The sequence below is a fragment of the Poecilia mexicana genome, unplaced genomic scaffold (genome assembly GCF_051168715.1).
Source record: "Poecilia mexicana isolate PSO_F unplaced genomic scaffold, ASM5116871v1 scaffold_5, whole genome shotgun sequence".
NCBI lineage: Eukaryota > Metazoa > Chordata > Actinopteri > Cyprinodontiformes > Poeciliidae > Poecilia > Poecilia mexicana.
Genome location: NW_028263374.1, coordinates 22,621,399 through 22,646,512, shown reverse-complemented (window position 1 = coordinate 22,646,512; position 25,114 = coordinate 22,621,399). Strand labels below are relative to the sequence as shown.

At 35.7% G+C, this 25,114-nt stretch overlaps 1 protein-coding gene across 1 annotated transcript in view; it reads right to left on the bottom strand.

The window, feature by feature from the left end:
- The window catches only part of cdh22 (cadherin 22), a 78,826-nt gene that overhangs the window by 33,168 nt on the left and 20,544 nt on the right, over positions 1-25,114 (bottom strand). Inside the window, exons 3-7 of the mRNA XM_014995016.2 lie at positions 17,383-17,502; positions 11,122-11,289; positions 8,957-9,138; positions 7,320-7,576; positions 2,457-2,593 (exon numbers count right to left, since the gene is read on the bottom strand). Of these exons, the coding sequence (XP_014850502.2) occupies positions 2,457-2,593; positions 7,320-7,576; positions 8,957-9,138; positions 11,122-11,289; positions 17,383-17,502 (864 nt within the window). The remainder of the gene's footprint in view (positions 1-2,456; positions 2,594-7,319; positions 7,577-8,956; positions 9,139-11,121; positions 11,290-17,382; positions 17,503-25,114) is intronic.

Below are 25,114 nucleotides of genomic sequence, written 5' to 3'. Positions count from 1 at the left end.
CCCAACAGTGTGTGATTCGTTTGGACATACAAGGGATAATGTTCAAACATTCTAAGAGTCAAAAGGTCTGCATGTGTTTGCCAGACAGAAAACGTAGGGAAATTATGCAATGGTAAACATCTTTTCCATGCAATAGAGCGAGAGATAAAGACTTTCAGCATCTTCGGTATGTTTTTGCCCTCAGGGTGAAGCTCTTTTTTCCACCTACCTGTCTAGGTGAAAAAGCAGTTTTGCAAGGTGGTATCATACTCGCTATCAGTTCTCGAAAATTATATGTCACTCCAACTTAACCTGATACATTTCTATAGAGGAGACTGCCAAGAAACTTGAGTACTCTGCTAGTGACAGTGTATTAAACGCTTCTCTTGTACTCGGAAGGTACTGCACTCCCTACATGGAAGACAAGCACTATACAGATGAGAGGTTGTTTCATCTTTCATTGTACCAGTGTCTGCAGACGTAGCTGAAGACTATTAATTGGGCAAAGTTGAAGACATGCTGTGCTTGCAAATGTTCAGAATTAGCAGGATATGTGTTGCAATTTTACCAAAAGTAACTTTCCTAAGATTACATGCACGAGGCATTTAGTTCACTTTTAGGGTACACTTTAACCTTAAGATTCACTCAATATGAACTGTCAGGAAACTGTTTTTTTCTTGTGCAGTACTGATATATGCACAATAAAGAAGTTCAAAGGTCTATAATGGACTGGAATAATTTAGGGTAATGACACAAATAAGACTTTAACAATGTCTTCAAACAACCTGACCTTGTGGCTCTCTTAGTCCTAAAAGAGAATAAAATAATTATGGTTAAAATGAAGTTAGTTGTTTAAATGCTCCAAGTAGCCTCTTTTAAAGAGTAAACAGTCAAAACCTCTTCCAATTTCCATCTCTCTTGTGACCTTATTTTTTCTTTGTGTCTATGTTTTCCCCTTTCTTTCTCTCGCCTGTCTGTGTGTCTGAGCTCTCCAGACTTTGTGAGCTAACGGCCGATAAAGAAACATACTGGGTGGGCATTCTAATGCCACTGACCACAGACTTTGTCTATGTAGATGTTTCTGTGGTTGTCACTGCAAGAAGCTTTATCTTTCAAGCACAGGCATGTGTTTATGTCTAACACTGAAAGGTGCTGGGCAGCATTAAATGTTCAATTACCATTTAAATGTGCCTTACCCATAGTGTCATGCACAAAAAGAAACCAATTAGTCCAGGAGGATTCAAACTGCTTAGGTTTTGCCTTAACATTTCTGTAGGATAACACTGCATTCAATCCGGTTTTGGTTGAAGTGATTATTAAAGAAATGAGATTCTGGGGAGAGACACAGCAGGAAAAAAAAAAATAAATAAATAATTTTTTAATGTTGTCTTGTTTATGGCATTGTTTCCTTTGTCCCTCTCAGTGTGATGTAAGATCTCTGTCAGATGCAGAATCCAATCTATTCAGCCATCACTACAATCCCAAAATCACTCCATCTGAATAAGATTGAAAAAGTGAGAAACTCCAGGTCTTATCCATTTTCAAGTTTTCTTCTAATGGCATAGTAATAACTTTCCTGCTATATAAGTTATTACATTCTTTATTTCTTTGCTATGACAAACACCCATTGAGATGAAAAAAGAAATGTTCTCCAATCATTTTTAGTATTGTGTTTTGTAAGCTGAAAGAGTAAAATGATTACTTTATTTTCCCACTGGAATAAAAAAAAAAAAAAAATCAAGTGCATGGATGACTACACCAACAACTCAGATGTCCCTGATGAGTACATGAAGAGCTTTGATTTAAAAGACAATTAGCATACAATACAAGTGCTGTGTTACTTATACATCCACATGCATCACTGGTGTGTTGATTTAATTATAAGCAAGCACTATCACGGCATGGTCATCTACATGTGCCCATGTAAATGACCATATTACCGGTAATATGGTCATCATCACCAAAGATGACCATATTTTTGAGAAACTAAAACTTTATCTAGTACAGATTAAAGACAATGTTTGTAATTTGTGTTTGTAGCTCATAAAAGTGTAAACATTTCATCAAAACGGGTCCAAACAACTCAATATGTTCAATATGTTACATTGCATCTCAAATAAAGTGCATACTATAAACAACTTGACGATAGTTTATGTACTTTAGTAGCAATGTAGTTTAGCAATAATATCAGTGAAGTTTCAAATTATTATAAACTAAATTGTGTCCCAATAATATAAAGGTTTAATTTCAGATTTTTTTTCTTTTTTGGTCATTTCATTAGATAAGTGCATATATGTATAATATGATAAATAGACAAAAACTACGTTTAATCATATTGCTGCTTATGGAAATAATTCCACAGTGTGACTTTTTTTTATTATTATTTTTATCTTATACAAATTTCTGATTTGGCATTGGTGATTAGTGGTAATTAACAATCAGTGTTATAAAGATGCATAAAACAGAAATCCATGTACCTGCTTCTACAGCCTTCACAGTGATGTTGTGCCAGCCTGCCGTCTCTCTGTCCAAAATCTTCCCTAACGTAATGGCACCAGACTCAGCGTCAATATGGAAGATCGTGTCGTGGTCTGTTGTCGGATCAATGGAAAACCTGATGTAAAAAAATAAATAAATAAAGACATAAGATAAAATACAGAGATTTAAAAGAAACTGTGCATCACATTTCTCATATGTTTTAAGTTTCTGTTATTTACTTATTTTTTGGGATTTCCTAAAAGTTTTAAAATAAAAGTGATATAGTGCTAAAAATAAATAATCAATTAGTTCCTCAAATCCATTATGCTTAGACCTGCTTTCTAAGCACTTTGAATTGCCTTGTTGCTGAAAAAGTGCTATATAAATAAAATTACCTTTCCTTACCTTATGGTTGTTCTACTCAGTTAAGTTAAATATAATGAATAGACAAACAATAAATCTTCTAAATATGCTTAATATTATATAATTTTGTTTCAACAAAACTATATTAAAGAATCAAAAATATAAGGCTGTACTTAAGAATCAATAATCCAGGTAAAATGTTGGTCAAAATGGAGAAAATTGGCTAATGCAGTGTTAGTTGCAGAATTAATAAGATCCATGAGGCCATATAGTCACACTATCTGAGGGAGGCGCAAAATATAAAAGTTTCATCGTGCACTCAAGCCAAACCATAAATGGATGTTTCCTTCCATGGGGTACTGGCTGCTCTCAGAAGAGTGGTGAGTAAACAAAAAAATGCTGAAAGGTTGCTTTGTTCTTAGTTCTTCTCTCCAACAGCACACACACACACGCGCACACGCACACACACACACACACACACACGCACCTACACGCAGACTGACAAAGATGTGCCCATGTAGATGGCTTTCTTGGGCCCCCATAAAGTAAAAGTAAAGAAATACAAGCTTTATCAGTTCTTGTGGCTTCTGTCAGCCAGAATTCTTATGGTTTCATTAAAACAGAAGCTAGGTGATGTAGACATGAAAAAAAAAATGTAATCGTAAGGCAGCACGAGATAAAAACACAGGACTTTGAGTCTTGAATAGATCATAAAACAAGATGTGTTATGTGTATAAATTGTACTCATAAATGTCAATTTATGAAAACAGACTGAAAATTTTTGCTTTGCTCTCATAATGTAGCTAATGAAAGATAATGTGGTGACACATTCTGACACAGCAAACACTGGAATGTACTTTTAAGGCTAAATGCACTGAAATATCAAAATATCTAAAATATTTCATCTTAATCATTTCACCTTCAACTTTGCCTCATACATAAAGATGTTAACTAAAGGCACAAGCTCCAAACCTTAAAACTATCAGGTTACACTGAGAGGTTTAATAATGCCCTTTTTTTTTGTTTTGTTTTTCTATATGGGAGCTGGAGCACAGACATGCAGAAAAGCAGCAAATCTGAACTTCTTTCTTCGACCATATGAAAGAACAACACAGAAGAATTTAACAGGATTCAAGATTTGTCAGCTAATATGCTAAAGACAAACATCATGGTGGGTAATTCCATGATAAAGTTCACGTGAAATACAACAAATTGTAGCAACAGTCATAGGCATGAAAGGGAGGGATGTTATATAAAAATTACATTTTTGAGCTCTGTATCATGTTATGCTATTCCCTCTACAAAAACATATCTTTTATGCATGTTTGAGAAATCCTTGATTCTCCGGGGGCACCCGTTCGCAGTGCATAAACATTTGCTCTCACAATGTGTTGCATATTTCCACAAAATTCCTCCTTGGAGTTGGAGTCTCCAGCTGAGCTACTCCTCCCCTGTGCCTTCCCCACTGGAGATAGGTATAAGCTCATTATACAAACTACTCTCAGTTCCACACTTCTAATGACGCTTGTCTTTACAATGTAATTCTACACATAGAACACAGTTGAAGCCAGAAGCGTACCCCGAATAAAAGAGTAAATTCACTGACTCCGCCCCCAGAATCAGAGGTTCCCACCGAAGCGAAGCGACGCAACAGAAGCCAAGTCATTGCAGAACAATTTACTTTCCACATGCCTGAGTTATTTACCACGCTTGGTAAGTAATTTTTTCTGAGATGGTTTATATAACTATTGTTTTGAGTTGAGACCAACCTGTATGACACCGCATTGTTTGGTGATAGCATACTTGGCTTAGCACACCGAATGTTTGTTTAATGCATCTACATGGACACTCTGCTAAAACATACAGTAGTTATGTTTACAAAGGACTATTTCCAGATTTACAATAAACAATATTACAAGCAAGAAAATGCCTGTCTGACCTATGTCACAAAAATGCATCTTCCCACAATAAGTTTAACTGCTGCATCCTTCATGGAGAAAGCAATCAAGTGTGTTGTGACTTTTACTCAGTAAAATGGGTTGCACCTACATTCGGAGAACACCAGTGTATATATATCATGATGTAAGGCAAGTGCAAACTATTTATTTTAACTGTGCAGTAAAAGTGCTACTATATTTTAAAGTGACTAGTTTTTCACAATGTTTCTTCTTGGAAAAAGACTGAGGTCTAGTTATGTGTCTGTATATCAAAGCAAAAGGGATGAGAGTTCTTACCAGAAGAACAGGCTGGGCTGAATTGCTACCCTGCTTAGAACTAACAATATGTTTCTATCTACAATAGTAATTATTTGCTATTTTCTACAACTACAAAATTCTATAACGGTGTTTTTGTTGAAGAAAGCCCTATTGAGCTATTTCAAACAATAACCAATAAAACACTGTGTTCTGAACGCATTATTGTTTTGAATATAAACGTGATGGCCACCTAATCCCAAAGAGCAGGTTCTGTAACATGCAAACCTCTAGTGATTTAATTTATAGTTTGCTGTTTTTTTATTTTTTTTTCCAACACATGAGCTTACAGGTGTACTCATATTATCCAGATACGTTCAGCCAGAGCTATTTTAACCGTACCATTGTGTTGTGCTCTATTACCCATGGAACATTGGCTGTCATGCATTTTTAATCAAGGTGATGCTTAGGGACCTGTGTGTTGGTTTATGTTGTATTAATAAGACTGGTGAAGCTTTATCTACAGCCTCTCCTCACATTGCAATTACAGTTCAAAGGACATAGAAACCAAAGATCTGGATACCGATGTACTTTTCAACAACCAAAACATTGCCTGTATTTTCACTTTATTATAATGAGAAATTAAAAATTAGGTTTGTTTTTTTCAGAGATCAGGTATATTTATATTCATAATAATTTCATCCAGTAAATTACATTTCTTTAAATGGAACCCATAACATTTTTAACAGACAGAAAACTTTGGTCCTATTTATGTGCGCCAGCTAAGGACAGCTGATTTTTTATTTTTATAACAACATAGGTGTACAAAATAAATTATTTTACAAGGCTGTTTAGAGAATGAAGTGTGTGAAATTGGGTGTTGGGGTTTTGAAAAGAAACCCCAACAGTTACTGTTTGTACATTTTTTATTTTTATTTTTTAAGGTCAGAGTTGAAAATACAACAAGAACACCACTTAAATTAGAATTCTGGGAAAGTAAATGGTTTTCCAGCAGCCTCAGTTTTGCTACACAATATGGCCGCAGCAAGTAGTAGGTATAAACTATTTGCTGGCACTTAAGGTATTAAAGAAGCATAATTATGTTTATTCCAGGCAAATAATGTCATTTTATGGCACAATCAAGTAACTAATATGAGTAACTTGCTGTAATTGTTATAAAAATGCTGTATATATCAAATGTATCGTAACGCAATGTAGCGCCTTTAAAGTGGGCCTCTCTCTCTCTCTCTCTCTCTCTCTTTAAGAAGCTCCTGCTCTTTCAGACTCTCCGCTTTCAGTGCGTCATCACAACATTCCTCTATCAAGCATTTAACAACATTTTAACCAATGTTTCACTGAGAATTAGTTCCTCTGATGAGCTCTGCAGATGCAAAGTTCCAACTGGTATTTGCTAATTTCTGCTACCGCTAGTTTGAAGGAGCTGAGTAGAGGAGTCATAAAGGAGGCCTGCTGTGTAGTGCAGAAGCTCTGCTTGGAGACTGCAGCTCCAGGGAGGAGCTTCGTCAAAATGGCTGCGCTCGGTTACACCACTCGTTTTCTGCACTCAGGATTGCTACTCGGGAGATTAAAAGATTTTTTAAACATGCATTAAATAATCATAGGAACTATAACAATTTGACTCGATGTGAAGCTCAAAAAAGTCAATTTTACATAAAACCTTCCCTGTAAACCAGTTAAGCACACTGTACTATACAACACAAATTCCCAAACCTGTTTTCATTAGTATTTGAAAACACAAAATTGAGAAAAATACATCACAATCAGCTTGTTTCAACAATTATAGATAGAACCATAACAAATATGAAATCCCATCAGTTTTACAACTTGGAACTTGAACACACTCAGCTTATGTGTAGCATAATTCCTGTATCTGTACTGCAACTTCTGAGGCAAATTTAACAAAATTCTATTCTACCCTTTAACGTGACACCTCTCCCTCCCTGAGGTGTGTCTCCGGGACAGGATGGATGACCAATTAGATTTAACTGTCTCTGATGCGCAAGTGCAAGCATTTGAAATTAAGTTGTAGAAACAAGCGATAACACTCTAATATGACCTTAGGAATATAACCAAAATCAGCCCCAAAGAATGAATGTGTACTCAGATATGTGCATGAAAAAAGTGTACTTTAATTTATTAGAGGAAATATCCAGTGTTCAGAACTAAATCAATAAAACACAAGTGAACTGTGAAAAAAGTCTAAAAAACTTCTGTACATTACTCAGTCCTTTATGTATTAAATGTAGGGAGAATTAATCAAGCGAGGGGGAATTATCTCTTTCATACCTCACAGGTTTGTTAATCACATCTGGATCCCTGGCTGTGACAACGCCAACGAGAGATCCAACTTTAGCATCTTCCTGGACTTCCATGACAGCTCCTTCCGCTGGTAGAAAGATGGGCGGCTCATCAACATCCGACACAGTGACCTTCACGATTGTCTGATCTCGGAAAGAGCCCAAGTCAACAAAGCGAGAGTCAACGTGTTTATTTACTGCCTCCACAATAACACTGTGGATCCTCTTGCTTTCGAAGTCCAGCGGCTGATAAAAAAAAACAAAACAAAACAAAAAATATACATATACATGTCCACCACATCAAAATATTCAGCAGTCACTGGGTGAGAGGCAGAGTAAATCCTGAACAGGTCAACAAAGATAACCAGGAACAAAACAGCCATGCACATCCCAAAAGACAATTTCAAGAGACCTCTTGACCTAACAGTCATGTTTTTGGACTTTGAAAGGAAGCTGGAGTTCTCTGAGAGTACCCATGTATGCAGAGGAAGAACATAAACATGATGAAGTCATGGAAAGTTAATATACCTGATCCTGATGCAGAAAAATAAAAGTGAATTAAACCATATTGTTCTAAAATTAAATGCAATATGCTGATTGGGATCACAGACCTACTTCAAAGATATCATAGGTATAGATGTTTCACGAAATCGCCAACATTACCTGGACCCACATTGCCAGTGTTTTCAAAAACTTCTTCCCACATGACAGCACAATTATCCAAGTTTAAAAAAAAAATAAATAAAAAAAAAAACTTTACAATTACTTTAAATGTTAAATAATAATAATAAAAATATGTGAAAACTTTTGCTATTGCACACATGATCATTTATTTGAAGGCCTTTACACATCTTCACCAGGGAAGGCATTCAATATGGCAGCACTGTAATTTTTATACAGGAATGAGCATAGATTCCAACACTGTTGGTGGCACTGTGCCAGTAGTGTAGGGGAAAAAGAAGACAGTTTTTACCCCTGTTAAGGTATTTGACCATTGCTTACAGCTAATTTTTTTGCCTTTAGGTAATGCTCACGGCAACATATCTAATCTAGTTCAAAGTTAATGGTATAATAGCAAAAAAAACCCTGAAGTAAGCATATTATACCTATTATAACTGATACTGCTCCGTAATGTATTGAACACAGTCTGGGCTTTTCTCCTGATTCACTGGAACATGCAGTTTCCCATTATCCTTTCTAGAGATAATCACTTTCAGACTAATTCAATAATATCAGTAAGTTGCTTTTCTTTTATTCATGTGAAGACAATGTGTACTTTGTGTATATTATTAATGACATTAGTATAGACAGGATTTAAAAGCAACCTGGTGTCCTCTCCCAGTGCAAAACCGTTCTTGGAAATAATGAATAATACGACATTACAAAAAAATCATCCTATATGGTATTGTTAGCAGAGACTACAATAGGCAAAAATATCACTAGAATGTGAATGAAATCATGTTCCTATGTAATATAGTCTCTAAATAAGACATTTTACAACTATTAGGAATTTTCTCATTAATTTTACTAACATATGAAAAATACCTACATCATGTTCCTTTCATTTAAAATAAAACCAGCAGTAAACAGAAACACTGCAGCAGAACTGCCTTAATTCAGATGTACCTTTTTGATGGAGACAACAGCTTCCTGTGTTTCAACATCTGTAGTGACCTTGAAGAGATCTCCTTCGTCAATGATCAGATAGCTCATATCTGTGTTCTCCCCCATGTCTGCATCAGTAGCAATGACGCGTCCAACCGGTGTCCCCACAGCTGCCCCTTCTGACACCGAAAACTGGTACATCTCTGGTAGATGGAGGAGGTTGCCGGAGGGAGAAAGTATAGACATTTCAAACAAGGGTCGTATTGATGGTGTTATATAAAACACCACAAAGAAGAATGAAGGAGCAAATGTTACGCAGAAATGAAGAGGAAAGCACCAATATTAGAAGAGTTTGATAGCCATAGGCAGGCTATTAGAGTAGTTGGTGGAGGGAGTAAATAGCTTTAATAAATAAGAAAAATGACTGAGAAAAGAAAGAAAATAGGATCATACCAATGACATGTTAAGACATACAAATTATAGTTAATACCATCCACCTTAAAGCTTTATTTAGCTTAGGAATTTTTTTTTACCGGTCCAGTCCTATATATTTTCCATTTGGTATTATAAAATAATTGCTTCAGAATGTGCTTTTATATTTTACCAGACTAAACCCAATAATTCTGCTAAAACGTCAGGAGTGTGCAATAAAAATGTATAATTTCTTCCACTGAACATTATGAACGAGATAAACAGCAGGAAGATGAAATATGATTGTTACAGGAACAGAAAACATCTGAGATCTTACATACATCGTATGTCATCCTTTTGTGTAACTGATATATAGAACTGTATTCCAGATTCTGCTTCCCAACATCCAGCAGTGGAGGTACTATACGTCTGCAGGGCTATCACTCTGACTGAGTAAATATGATTTACTGAGATGAAAAAGTGATTCATACACAAATATGAAAAGGTGTGTGAATGCATATCACTCACTGTCAAATAGACTGCTTGCACACTGGCTTAATCAAATGTAATACTGTTTATACTGTTAAAGTGCTAGTTTATCTAAAAACAATTGACTGCAAAGTTAATTAAATAATATCCAGAAAGAAAAGTACAATGTTTTGGTAAATGCATTTTTGTTTCTTTAAGGATGAGACACATACAGTATTAGAAAACTGTATTACTTCTACAAATGTACACATCTATAAAAACATGATGTCTATTCCTATACACATCATATCACACAATTATGTGTATGAAATAGTATTTTTATAATGAATAGTATAAAAATATGATTTACCAATAAACTCTTTGATTCTTCATGAACAATGTGGAATGACAACATTTTGAGAGCACATTCAGATAATGTCACTTCATTTCTATCAGTATTGTAGGTGATCACAAAGTACAGTAGTTTTTAGGTATGAAGTAGACAGAAAATGATAAGTGGTTTTCAACTGTGTTTAACAATTATTAGTTGTGCTCTCTTCATACAAGTAAGCCCTAAATTATTCACTGTTGATTTTTGGAAAAGGTATGAATGATAAATGTAAATACTTTAGTACATTGTTTGATTATCTTTTCTCTTTCTTGTCCTACAAGAAAAAAAATAAATCCATGTCTCTGCCAGAATTATGAATAATTATGAATAATTTTGGACTTAACTGTGTGAGAAAGAAGAAAAATTAAAATTAAAACTAAAAATAAAAAAAGAGTAGGAGTACTAAGACATAGCAAACATGTGAAAGAACACAGTCTGGTCAGATGAGACTGAAATTAAACTTTTGGCCAACATGAGGAAATCTATGTGTTGAGAAAAACTAACATTGCTCTTCATCCTGAACACTCACAACCAAATACCAATCAGATTTGGGAGTGGTTTCACAAAATAGGAAATAGTTCAAGGGGTATTTTGCAAGGTCTTGTACATGACATGTTTTTAAAAAATATAGATAAATAAGCTTGGTGCCGATCAGTTCTCCACCATTGATATGACACCTTTTCGTGGGACTGAAATGGCCCATAAATTTAATTTAAGCGATTTTCCCCAGCCCCTCATGAAACTACCTATTGGTGTCAATGGCCTGCAGGTTTGCACATTATTTGTCTTTTTATTATGCTCTCATTTCTCTTTCCAGAGAAAAGTCAGTCAGCTATTTCCAACTGCTTTCTTTTCTCCTCCTACACGACCATCTCTTTTAAAGTCTAAAGTAAGCGAATGTGCGGGAAACACTCACTCTGTGGAAAGCGTGGTGGGTTGTCATTAACGTCTGTGATCACTATGGTCACCGTGGTGGAGCCGGAGAGACCACCCATTTGTCCTGCCATGTCTGTTGCCTTGACGACCAACTCATAACGATCCTGTGTCTCGCGGTCCAAATCTGCCACTGCTGTCATGATTATTCCTAATGATTGAGAGAGATTGAAAGCAAAAGCCAGAGGGATAAGTTGAACAGTTAGTCAGTGAGGCCAGGAAAGGTTACATTAGTTGTTAGCTTAAGCAGTAACATGTTATAGAGTTTGTTTGTTTTTTTTGGGGGGGGGGTGTCAGTCTGAGTATCCATTTCTACTCAGTTGTGTATTAAAAGATGTAAATATCAGGCCCAAAACACTAACACTTCAAACTAAGAAGTTTCTAAGGGCATGAAATGAAGTTTCCAAGAAATTAAGGTTTGTGTATCTGTAGAATCAAATTTAATTTGTAATTGAGGTTTGTATGCTTGTCGAAAAGCATGTGTCTGTCTCTAACAAAAATGTATTTGTGATTCAGTTTTATAGTCTTTGTAAGCCTCTGATTACAGATACAAAGTTACTGTATGTCGGAAGACAAAGTGCTTAAAGTAATGGGTTTCCAAAAATCCTTAATATTTTAAGTATATATGTAGATGTACTAATCATAATATAAATCTCAAGAGGGAATTTATAGTATGTAGTATAGCTTCTCAAGTGTAGACCTTTAGAGTTGCTTGGGTGTTTTAGCAGAGTTATATGCTGGGTCACCTTCTCAGGGGCACCACCAGGAATCCAATGACAAAAAAACATAAATTGGGGCCCCTCTGCTGTTACAATTTCTTGAGTCTATTTGACCCATGAAAGGCATCAAATTTTAAAGTATATATCTAACCCTGGAAATTGATTAACAACTCTTCGCATCCTGCTTTTTGTATAACACTAATTTAAAATTTGAATGTGGAATCTGATCAAAAAAGCTGATGTTCTAAATGTACTTTTATTTTTAAGTAGGTATGTGAGGAATTTGTTTCTTTGATTTTTAAGGGGCGTCTTTTTAGTTTGATAAAGAAGTATTATGAATGTGTTACTTGTAAAAAAAACCCTACATTGTTCATAAATTGGCTTATAAATATACAGTTTGGAAATGAAGGACATGTAATGTAGTTATGTTGTTGTTTTGAGCCTAGATTTGGCAGAGAGTTTTCTTCTGGCTGTGTGATCTTAAGTGAGGTGTGAAAATGGTTTTGTGCTTTTGCACTCACTCGGTGCAAAGACTTGCTGAAGAATATATTTATGTGGAGCCTACTCATGTATATTTGTTTTACTGAATGTTTTTGTTATTATTTTTAAAAACAGAATAATCCTGACAGAGCCACTAGTCTCAACTGCTTCTGTTCATCTGCTCCTTGTCAATGCATAACAATGCAGTGTCTCTGTCAAAATTAAGAACCAAACGAGACCTGCTTCATACAGAAAAAGCTTCTATTTCTCAGAAAATTTATTTCATTATGTTACAGCTCTTAATTAACCTTGATCAAAAATATTGGCATAATTTTGGGATAATGGGATGCACAACAGAAAAATCAAGAACAAGTTCCCAGAGCAGAAATTTCTGAGAAAATCATCAGTTTTCTCAGAAATGTGATTATTAGAAAACAAAAAGTCATGAAGAAACCATTGTAGGTTCAGGGGTCTTTAAAATGTTAACTTTTTTTTTACAGTTTTGCAGGCTTGGGGAAACCCACATACTATCTTTTATTGGCTAGTCACAAGCTTTTGCTATTAATGTCGGCCAATAAACTGATGATTTGATATCTAATCAAAATCTCCAACACAACATTGGAAGCTAAGAGAGAAGAAAAGATAATTTTCCAGTTGGTATACTGTTGTGCAGCTGTAAACTTTCTCCAGAGTTTATGTACAAAGGATTCCTTAACAGAAAGAGAGTAGCAAATAACAGGAACACTTGGATGACTGGAAGCACTTTAAGTCTGCAGGAAAACTTTTCAGTTTTTCATGGGGTGACTTTCAGAACAATTAGTATACATAGCAAAAAAAAAAAAAAAAAATATATATATATATATATATATATCACATACATTTTAAATACATCATATATATTTAAAATGTATGTGATGGATTTGAAAGGCCTTGTTGTCCATCGCACGGTTAAGTCTGTTCCACTGCTCTCTACATGTAACTTGTCACATGAAGCGTGAAATTCTGCATGACACTACCGGCACACAGATCAGGGTTTGCCTGGCCCTGCACTGTGTCGCTGCGGCTGGGTTGAGCACGCTGTGACAGTGACCGGGCGGGTCTTGTCTCAGACAGCATTCGGATGTGGGCAAAATCCATGTACCAGTCACCAGATCCACATCACACTCAGAGGAGATTACTGCACATGCACCAGATCTGCACTATGCTGGGATCATGACCCCTCCTGACACCTGCATTAAATGTCTTTTGACTCTGATCCGGTTCAGGTCTGGGTCAATTCAGTCAAATAATGAAATAAGAATTATTTATCTGTGCCGCATTTGGGCCAAATGCAATATATTTATATCACCTGTGGACTTGGCGTGGAACTGTAATTCAGATTAGGCATAATTTAATTACACTGAAGCTCAGGGTTCACAAATGACCCCATGACAATGGTTCACAAGACAGAAGCTCATAGTCTTATTGAAAAAAGGGATAAAAGCTTAAAACTTATAAAAGTACATATTTCAAACCACATACGCCAGTCAAAAGAAAAGAAAAGGTGTCTACACATATTCCCAATCACATCTGTTGATAGTCAATACTGTGGTGTAGGACTATAACAAAGTAATGTGAATGAACAGCATTACTTAACATCCCTGGGTATCTCATCAGGTAATAGGAACAAACATTGCATGCCAACATTTAAATGGCAATATCTTCTTCAGTTTATTTAGTTCTTTATGTTTGACATCTTTAGAAAGCTTAGAATCCACAGTTTCATAATCTGTAAATAACTTGTTCCCGATTTTGTCATGGTCAGTCACTAGTGCTGAAGCAGCACAGTTATTCTGCAGACGAGCTGAACGGGAGAGGCCTTGTCACATTTGGCGCTCTGCCCATAAACCATTTTATGGCTTAGTTGTAATAAAATTAATAATATATATGGATAGAATAAGAGCATGGCAATTCCATCCTGAACAGCATTACAACTCTTCTGTGGTGGTAAGAGCACACTCATGCCTAACAAGTTAATATCCAGAAAGCATGTAAGGAATATAGTGTACTTTTTTAATACTGGGGAAGCATTTGAGACCAGCCTCTGAAGTGATGTGATGGTTAGAACTGGTTCCTTAAAAGGTTGGGTCTCTGCTGGAGCATTTCTATCAGGAGTTTGAATGTTCTCCTTGTGCATGCGTGGGTTTTCTCAGGATACTTCTCCTCCTACGGTCCAAAATTATGCATGTTAATTTAAGATTTTAAAGTGACCTTTGGTGTGAGTTTCTGTGAACAGTTGATGAGATCTATGTGTGTCTGTCCTGTAGTCAACTAACACTATCTCCTTGTTGTAGTCCAACCCTTCTCCACTGACAGGACAGCACAGATTTGCATGCAGAAAAGATAAGTGAGGGTGAGCAGAGTTTTCGATGGGAGTCTAAGGCTGAGCATTTTTTATTTGTCGGGGTGGAAAAAAATACACTTTGCCATGCAACTAGGTGATGCCAGCCACCTTTAGTGCTGGGTCATGTTTCTACTACTACATGCAGTAGTATGACTTAGAAGAAACAAATCATGTTTCTTTTTTTTTCAATTGTCATTTTCATCGGGGAAACTGAGAGTCTAATTCCATGTTCTTACAGCTGTTCTGAAGTTGTGGCTTTTACAGCCAATATAAAAATTGAAAAGAGGCAGTTTTAAAACTGAGATGTCAGCTTCCCTTTTATGGCTGTCACAGTACCATTACTTTGGCCTCTGTGCATAGAAACTGATGATCCATACATAGTGTATTGCTGCATTCACATTTTCATAGGCAGTGCCATTTTGCTTTGATGTTGCAGCAGACAAATGTGGCGTAGACAAAACTGAGATAACTCATTTACCTCCAAAAAAAAAATTGAATATAAACAGAGCATCTTTTTTTTTTACCTTTTTATGTGGTTTCTTGTCTGTCAGTGTGTTGAAAAAATGGAAGATTCATGCAGCAATACTTTCCTTGTATGAATATTGACCTTCATTTTGCCCATTATCCTGTCTTGCTTAATAGCAAGCAACTTTTTAGTCATGTCTGTGTAAATGATGCGATGAAGTGGAATGGTAGTTGTGAACAGGGAAGTGGAACAAACCATCCAGTCTTCCAGCTTATCCCACCAAGGTAGAGTCATTTATCATCCAGGCACCCAGGTGGACCAAATCAAAGTAGTGGACACCAAAAAAGGAATCATTAAGACTTCAGAGCTTTCCCCTCGGGAGGGCATTCTGAAGCAGCACCATGCAAAGTTCCAACTGCAAGTCTGTATAGGTCATGTTATAATGATCTGTAAGTTCCAGGTCTCAAGGGAAATGACAAATTTTCCATATGTAGACATGATGAAATGTTTCATCAACTGAAAATAAATGCAGAAATATAGTCAGTAATACAAAATAGTAGACTTTGATGTAATCTTAATGTTTACTTAAATTGATCAGCTTAAATCATTTTGTTAAGGTTTTATGTATGTCCTTATTTCCAAGCTACAAGAGGGGTCTGTGCAATGGTCATATACTTGTGTATTTCTTTGGAGTTTTGTAAGTTCACTTTTTGAATCTGTGTTTATTTTATACTTTTGTACACTTATTTCTGATATTCTATTGTCTGTGTCATTCACTTGCATTTTATTATTCCGAGTATGCTGCCATAGCAAGTGCATTTCTCACTGTGGGGATCAATACAGTCCAAGTCTACTATAGTATCTCAAACATTCTACTTAAATAATTCATTTCTAAAGTTCAAATCAAATTTAGATTCATAAAAAAATAGCTTTGGACTTCCAAGGTGTATTTAATGGATCATTATTTGAAGATCAAGTTTGTAGGAGATAAAGTTGAAAACTGGGGAGTAAAGCACTCCAGCAACTTTCAAGTCTAGAATGCCTGGAACCGTGACAGAGGTAAACTTTCAGAGTTGGAGGTTTTTCCATACATCTACAACTGGGGACAGAAAAATAATGTGTTAGTTTTATGCCAGCTGAAATGTGGCACACACTTTCAAAATAACTCTTTGTTTGTCTTTTCAATAAAGTGATTTTTTGTTTTTTTTCAACAAAACTTTTGGGGATTGTCAATATGTTCATTGTGTAAATTTGAGATTAGTCGGGGGGTTTTGTCAGTGAGTTTACCCTTAGAACTCTCCCATGTATGCCATTTTTTACATTTTTTTTTTCCTCATTATTGAAGCATGAATACTGACCTCAAATATGGAAAGTGAGGCCATAGCTGCTTTAGATGTTCGTGGTTCTTTTCTAACCTCCTGAATAAGTCATTGGAGTGCCCTCGATGTAACTTTGGAAGGCTGATGACTCCAGGGAAGCTTTTAAGGCTCTTCCTGTTTGTTGGAGTCTCAAAGCCTTAAAATGGCTTTGTAACCCTTTCCGGGTTGGTAGATATCAATGACTTTGTTTCTGACCTTTTCTGAAACATGTTTTCTTTTATTCAAGTCAAGATTATCTTGTTTATTATATTTAAGCCAATTTGACGTTGGCTAACAGGTTCAATTTAAGCACTGTCCTGAACCTACTAGTCTAGCAGTAAAACAGGCCCTGGTGTGGGTAGATAAACTGAACCAAATACATTTTAATAATGACAGTTAATTTGTGACTTAACAAGAGCCAGGCTTTTTTTTTTGGGTAGCTATTTTCTTCCAATACATCGTATTATTTGAAAACAGATATTTTCAATAAACACAGATTATTGTTGTTTGAGCTTAAAATTGGTTTGGTGACCTAAAACATTAAAGACAAAAAGCAAAAACAGATGAATTTCATACAGATGCAAATAATTTTCCACTCCATATCTAACAACTGACACATTTATGGTGTTACGTTTTACAGAAATTACATGGCATAATATTGCTAGTCACTGGAATGGACCTTCTTGGCAAGAATTGTAAAGCAATGCATAACCAGTTGTTATTATGGTTTAGGCTATGATCTTGAACATTTTGGTCTGTGAAAATTAAGCTGATAATTAAGCACCCAGCACAGGAAAAGAATGAATAATAAAAAGCAGCTTTTAGAGTTTCTTCTTACCAGTATGTCTATCAACAGTGAAGAACTTTTCTCCATCCAGTACACTGTACACCACTCTTGCACTGCTGCCGTATGTAGGGTCGTCAGCGTCTGAAGCAGTAACCTTCATGACAGATGTTTCTGTAGAAGACAGACAGCATAATGTAAAAATAAAAACGGCAATGGAGGCTCCAGAGCCGGAAACCCACTAGGGACTAGTCCTGGAATCATAAATCAGTGCAGGCTAGAGTCAAACTTGTTTTAGATCTGTCTTTGTGAGGACAAATGGAGGCTTGAGAACTTTTAAACACACTGGTGAAGTAGAGCTGTTCAGCATAGACAGCTATGGTTTAGGCTTAGTTTCATTTAAACCTGGTGTTTACAAATGGGGTCCAACTGACCCCACACCCATGAAACTTGTATCATTTGCCACAGTCCTCCATGTTTGCCTCAGTCCTCGCACGCACAAGGGTTATGTCAGTGTTTGGTGGAACATTTATGGTTAAGCAAACGTTGAGACCTAAAAGGTGATCTCTTAACATAAATAAAAAGTCATGTGTTTAATTTTGTACAAATACCAGCATCTGCATTCATACATATTTCATACTTTCGACATCAATACATTTGTGGGTTATTCAACCTTTCTGCACATAATTTCTGCACATAATTTCCCTTACAAGTATTTTGAAGTTTCAAATTACCTTTTCACAATGCATATAAGCCACAACATTACTAAGATTTTTTGTTTTCTTTTCATCTGCACAGTCTCACAGAGGACAGCAAACATGGAGTTTTCTGTCAACATCTTCAAAGACTCTCACAAGCTACACAGATCTGGATCAAACAACATCTGATTACCAGCACTTAGGCAAAAAAAGCAGAATTTTTTGTACACGACATCAGGGTGTGTGGCGTAGTTCCCATTATTTTACACTCCATGCGATATTTTTGTCTCCAGTGTTCATGCACAAGCCTCTGGCAACAGATACGCGGGCACATCGTCCCATTTAGTCACACATTTTAGTTAAATCTCAGCCCAGAGCTTTGTAAACTTTAAGTTCCTAATTAGAATGGTAAGAAATGACTGCATATTTGTTTCCCATCTTAGCACATTTTTTTTGCCTCTAAATATATTTGTAAAAGAAAAATGAAGGTAAAAAGAGGTAAAAAAGGAAGCTGTTTAGAGACGTCACAGGTCTTAAAGGACACAGAGTCCGTCTCTGTCTCCAATCATCTGGCCAATTCTATGGGTAATTACTGGCAGCTGGTGTTGTCCAATAAAGGTCACCATTGTAGCCCGTCTTAGAGCCCTGTCATGCTACTGTCCAGCTACATAATGACCATATGCTAATGATGCTAATTAGCAGGAAGTGTCAGAGCACTGTTTGTTTCCTGTCATTGAATGGAGTTCCTAAGGGGAATAGGGAGAAGGGGCACTGGATTACCATTAAGGTCAAGCAAGCCATTAAATCACATGCCTTGGATTACCACTCCAAGGTGCCATCTGAACCACCTTTTTGTACCCTACTGTATGTAGGCCTGTATTGCCAAATGCATTGTGAAATCTTCAGTAAAATGTGGATTCACTTGCAGAATTAATTTAAAATATTACTCATAAATATGCTGGAAAGAGGTTTTAATTTGCATTGGAACCATGAATTATATATATAAAAAAAAATAATAATAATGCGGCATTCCAGTTGAGAGATTAGGGAGGTATCGTACTTTAATGGAAATATGAGACTGTAAAAGGTAAGGTATTTTCAATTCTAGCAAAAGCCATAAATGTATCTCTTATTTACTCTGCTGATTATTCTGCCCATGCTGCTTTGGGTCTAACAAAGCCATTTTATCCATGGGATTACTTGCTTATCTTAATTTTCCCAGGTAACACTCAGTTAGACATCGAGCTGTTTCTGGATACTGCTGGGAGCAGCGTCAGATGGTATGAAAGAACTATAGAAATGTAAATGTTTCTTTGATGTGTTTATATTAACTGGAGAAAGAAATGAGTTTGGCTCTTGGATTCTTATTTACTTTTAGGGTTCAAGAAAATTTTATGCAGGGAAAGTCATTACTTAGAGAATCTGCTGGCAGCACTAATGGAATTTTAAGTGTTTATGAACTTGTATGAACTAATTTAAAAAATATATATATATATATATATATATATTTTTTTTTTTTTTTTTTTTTTTTTTTTTCTATGGTGACTATACATACAGAAGGGAAATGTATCTATTCTTGGGTTCACTATTTAAATGTAGGCTTTTCTCACAGCAGTAAAATAAATTACTTATCTGAGATAAAGCAATGTGTATTTAAACTATAATGATTGAATAAACCACAAACAACACAGGGATTTATTTTTTCGAGATGAATACACACATGTTTTGTTTGATGTTTTTTTTTTTTTTTTCTTTTTGGTTTCAGGTACGAAAAAGTAACAATAGTAACTGACTGTACATCATTGGAAATATGATGATGGATTTTTTTTACATTAAGGTCTTTGATTAGTAAACATGGATGGAAAGCATACATGCAATCCATTTTTGATTTGCAACACCAATGTTAAGAGACAGACCAAATACCACTTGTAAGATTTCTTTATGAATTTAATATTGGATCAATATATCGTTGTCTGTTTTTCCAAACAAAATGGTCCTCTTAGTTGCCTACAAACCAAACCAAGGTATTGGCAACAATGCTGGTTTTCACTGACTTTCCCAAAGCGATTTTGGAGGAGAACGACAGATTGTATGTGCCTGACTCAATACATGTCCAATCACAAGAAGCTTGGTCAGTCAAATGTGTGTTAACCTAAGATTAAGGTATTTCTAAGTGAAACCTTGCATGTTTTCATTTTTTGACATTTCTGAGAAAATATTTTCCACTTAAAAAAAAAAAAATCATATGCATTGAATCCAGTGTTACTGTGAAGTGAAACTTCAATGTGCAGCCTGCAAATATTTTCATTATTTGTGAACATATCAGTCTTTTTCAAGGCCAACATACTCGTAGACCGCCATGCACCATTACACACACCATTCAATTTGAAAAAAAGAAACAAGATAGTTGTCCTAACATGTAAGCTAGTCGACCTTTGGATGGTAGGAGGAAAGCACACAGAGAGCACAGTAGGTTCTACAGGCAAGACTCAGAGGGAACCCTTCCAGATCACAGATCTAACATCTGCAACACAGGAAGAGCTAAACTTTGGGACCCTTTTTATAATCAGAAATTATTAAAATTCTGTCTAGTTACAGACAACAAAATATGCAATTTTGTAACAGGTAAGGACTATTAAGTAAACCAAAATGGTTTAGAAAAGTATCACACCATGATTTGCCTCAGCAGGAAGGACTAGACAGGGTTGCAATGGCTCTTTGCTGTGCAGCATTAATGAGGGTACAGCTTTGTTATTCATTAAATGCCTTAGCCTTAGTGGAAAAGTAATTGGGGGAGAAATTTATCACTAATCTCAATCTCTATCCACATTCTTTGTTAATATTTCTATAATTGTATCATTTATTTCTGTAAAGTGCTTACACTTCCCAAGGGTGGGTGGGATTAACATAAATTTAAACACAGTAAATGAGCTAACAGTTTGCATAATTATTGCTTTTTACAGTTTTGAAACCTTTCTAATCAATCTTGTTACTGGAATTCAAACTTATTTCAACATAGTTATGACATTTCTTTGTAAGAATTTACAGCAGGGAAGCAGTAAATGTGTGTGTGAGTGTGGGATGGATTTGTTTTTTTTTTTTTGTTGTTGTTTTTATTTTTATTTTTTTCCCCAGATATATATTAATACTATATTTTATGAGTAATGTAAATAATATTCAAGTAAAAAAAGCTAATCATATGAGGTGACAATACACAAGGAGGATGGTTGCTTCTGGGGTGTGGAGGATTCATTGGGGGATTAGTGACAATGGCTATATAGTCAGATTTATGCATGAGTTTGGTTTAATGGTATCAACACAGGCTGTCGGAATGGCTTCCCACACCATTTCAGCACTCTGGGAGAGATGGTTCAATTACTGCAAAGGGAGCAGGAGGAGTGAGCCACGTGTGAGACACTAGACTGACAGCTATTTAAGAGGCAGTCTCGTAAAAGAGATTTGTGCCTATCTCAGCTGGTGCGATACTGGTACAGGCTTCAATGGAGGGGTCTAACTACTGCAACACTGAGCCGCTCTCTTGCCTCGACCCACCTTAATCTGCAGGACTGAGTGCTCCCTGCCCACATTATGGATCATTTAGTAAAGCCATAAAAGCTGAGATGTTTTCACATGAAAAGTTATTCCTTTACTACTTCAAATCTGATTCATTTCTCTCTCATCCACATAAATGCCCCAGGAGAGGGATGGCAGAGGGAGTAAGGCAGAGAAAGATGGGTGAGAGTGAATGAGGTTTAAGGAGAAGAAAAATCTGTGATGTCATAACAGCCAGTGGCCTGCTTACATTGATCCTCTTTCAGTTCTCAACAAGGATTTAGGGATATTTTTCATCTCTGCTGAATGATATTGTAAAATCTAATCTTTGTTTGCTTCTGAACTTGTGTCTTTTAATAGATCAGATCATGGTTTGTCTTACAAGACAGTGTTCTGAGCCAGTGTGGCACATCAGCTTTATTTTTATTTTATTTTTTTTTTTTGCATTTTGTTAATATGGGTGTTTCTGTGGGGGACTAAATAATAAAAAAGTATTACCTGTAAACACAAAATCAAAGGCACAAAAGCCAGCATATAACTTTTTCCTTTTATAACTTCTTAACTCACTCTGCATGTGTGTTTTATGTTGTTTATTACTAAATTTATTTTTGAAAAGTCCAGTATACTGTTTGGAAAAGAGTGCCAGTGCTTCTGTGCTATATCACAGTTCTATAAAACATGTTTCAATCTTGTGTTTCATAATTGCATATTTATCATGCTGCTGTCTTTTCTTTAAGGTTGGACAATTTTACATACTGAATCCCATATTACCACTTTGTTGCTTATCCTCTTCCCCAAAGATGTAAAAGCATGACCTTGCCTGCTGAGATCAGCCAAAATCAATTATATCAGGCAGTGTGGTTGAGTGCATATTTGTGCATGTTGCTAGTCATATACATAAAGGTAGCTGGGAGGATTTATTGATTGTAACTTTCCTGCATTGCCGCAGTCCTTTCTCTTGTGGTACCAGTGTTTGGAAATACCTCCTCTATTGTTAGTATGACAAGGGTTTATTATTGTAACATTCGTTCTGTGGAACCAATCAAAGTCAGAGAAGCAAGAACAGTGATTATTACATAAACTCCTCTTTGGAATCTCTGCATTACATGAAGAGGGTTTGGGGCATCCCTTATGCTAATTATACTGCAGTGCAGGATAAAGGTCAGGAGATCAAGAGCATACAAAATAAAGCAAAGACTTACTTGGTCTGTCTTGTATTTTGTAATCTGAGTTTGCAAGAGTCTTAAACACTTAATGCTTACAAAGACAATTTTTGAGTGTGGAGTCATATTTAAAAGAAATTTTTGTCAGTTGTAAATGTGGTCTATAAATTATGAGGGATCTCAAGCATATAGCCTTGCATACATTTCTTGATTAATCATGAAGTATTCATATATAAAAATACAAAATATATGTTGAGCAAATACATTTTGTGTGCATGTATGAATCCTAGTATTGTTCCTTTGAACATCCCCAATAAATATGGAATTATGATTTGAATGATTAGACATGTTGTGCACAGTTACAGAAACTCTTTGACATAGTTTGATAAATGAGCTTAAGAATATAAAATATTGAGTAACATTTGGAACAATTGTGATTTTCAGTAATTCATAGCAATTATCACAAAAACTGGAGACCTGTTAATGTATCTTGCCGGTCTTTGGACAATTTGACTTGTCAGTCAGTGTGACCACAAGTTTAAGGCCAAGGCACAGATGTTATGTATATTTCTGCCACTCAACGGGTCTGAAGTCATTTATGATGGAACCCGCACCAACCACAGGATTATCCTGTGGATTTTTTTTACACCATGAGCTGTTCACTTAGATACATTCTTATCCAACTCCAATGGAGAAGGGGGAAAAAAAAGACGTCTCAGAGACTAAATGGTTTCATACCCGAGAAAATGTGCTGTAGTACTTTATCAGTCAGCTCACATAAAAAAGAAGAAAAAAACAGATTGATGGATGTCTTAGTATGCAAGTTGTAACACAGTGTAATAGTGATTTTAAATTGGAAAAGGCCTGTCTTTATTACTTCAATATTAGCAGGCCGTGAGGAGCATATAAGCTTTTGCTTTAGGGTGCCACTGCCAATAATGTATCTGCACTATATGTGCCAAAACTAAAAACTCAATTATTTCACAGCCTAATGCAACTTTTGTAATTATCAGACCTACGACATACAGTTTACTTTACCCACAGTTTATTTATTTATTTTTTTTTATCGTCTTATTTTAAAGCCTAGCTCAAAGCTGCATTAATATTTAAGACTTACTAAAGATGGCAAACAAAAGGAGAGAAAAGGTAGATCAAATTTAATATTAATGAGAATGCCTTGAAAAGTACAAACCTTAGTTCAACATCTCATTAAGTGTGAACTACTCTGCATTTGCATCTATGCATCATATCAAAGATAAAGAAATGCACAAAATCTTCTTGCTATATGTTTAAAATATGTCATTCATTTAAAACAAAAAAAAATTGACAAATAAAATGTTGTTCAGGAGTCTCTCAATCAATTAAACTCACAGTGGTGATAAAAAGATAAAAAATAAAAAAACACTCTTTATTTCTGTTTTTCTTCGTTTTTAAGCAGAAGTCTCCAGGTTTTGGGTCAAAACTGAAACATGGGACCGTTCCTGTTTTTTTTTTTTTTTTTTTTTTCCACCTTTCCAAATAGAATTGCGTCTAGTTTGTCTATCTTAAGAAAGTAACCCAAGAGAATGATGCTGCCACATTGTTCCTTTCATAATATGTTGCGTTGTTCTTGTGCTAAACCCAACTTTAAGCCAGGCTTACATGTTTTCTTTGGAAGAAATAGATTATATTGTTCAACCCTATTCTTTAGTGCAGACAAAAAGAGAGTACAGGAAACTATGACCTGCAGAACTCAACCAGTACAAACTAAGAATTCCTGTGTTACTTCCATGTTCTTTGTAGTCTTCTGACCAGTGTCAATCTTGTCTTCATCAGTCTTTAGTTTCAATTAGGTTTGTTTTCATATTCTTTTAAAATATGAATCGCTTCCTTTACTGTGATATGATATTGGCTGTGAATTTTTAATACCCTTTTCTTTATGAATACATGGTGTACACTTTGATACTCATGAGCCCCTGTGACCCCTCCATAGTCTTAGCATGATGCTCAGGAGGAGCACGGCAAATGTCACGGTCAGACAGTGAGGAAGTGGGGGTTGTCCCATCAGACCGTCATTTCCCAAACCCTCACAAAAATAAATATTTCGTAAAAGCACATGTGTAGAAAAGCACATGTACAGAATGTGTAGAAAAGATACACAAAACCTTTGGTGATGCTTGTCTTTTGGTGAAAATAGAATTTAGATTTTTGGATTCAAATTCACATTTAGCAGATGTTTCAATGTAGCTTCACTGAAGTAACTCGTAGCAATTTTCCATAAAATATATTTTGCACATATGTTTTAAGGCATCATGATGTTGTTAAGTGGAGCAGTTTTGAATCTTTCTGCATAAGGGTAAGAATGTATATGTATATCAACTGCATATTGTTCAC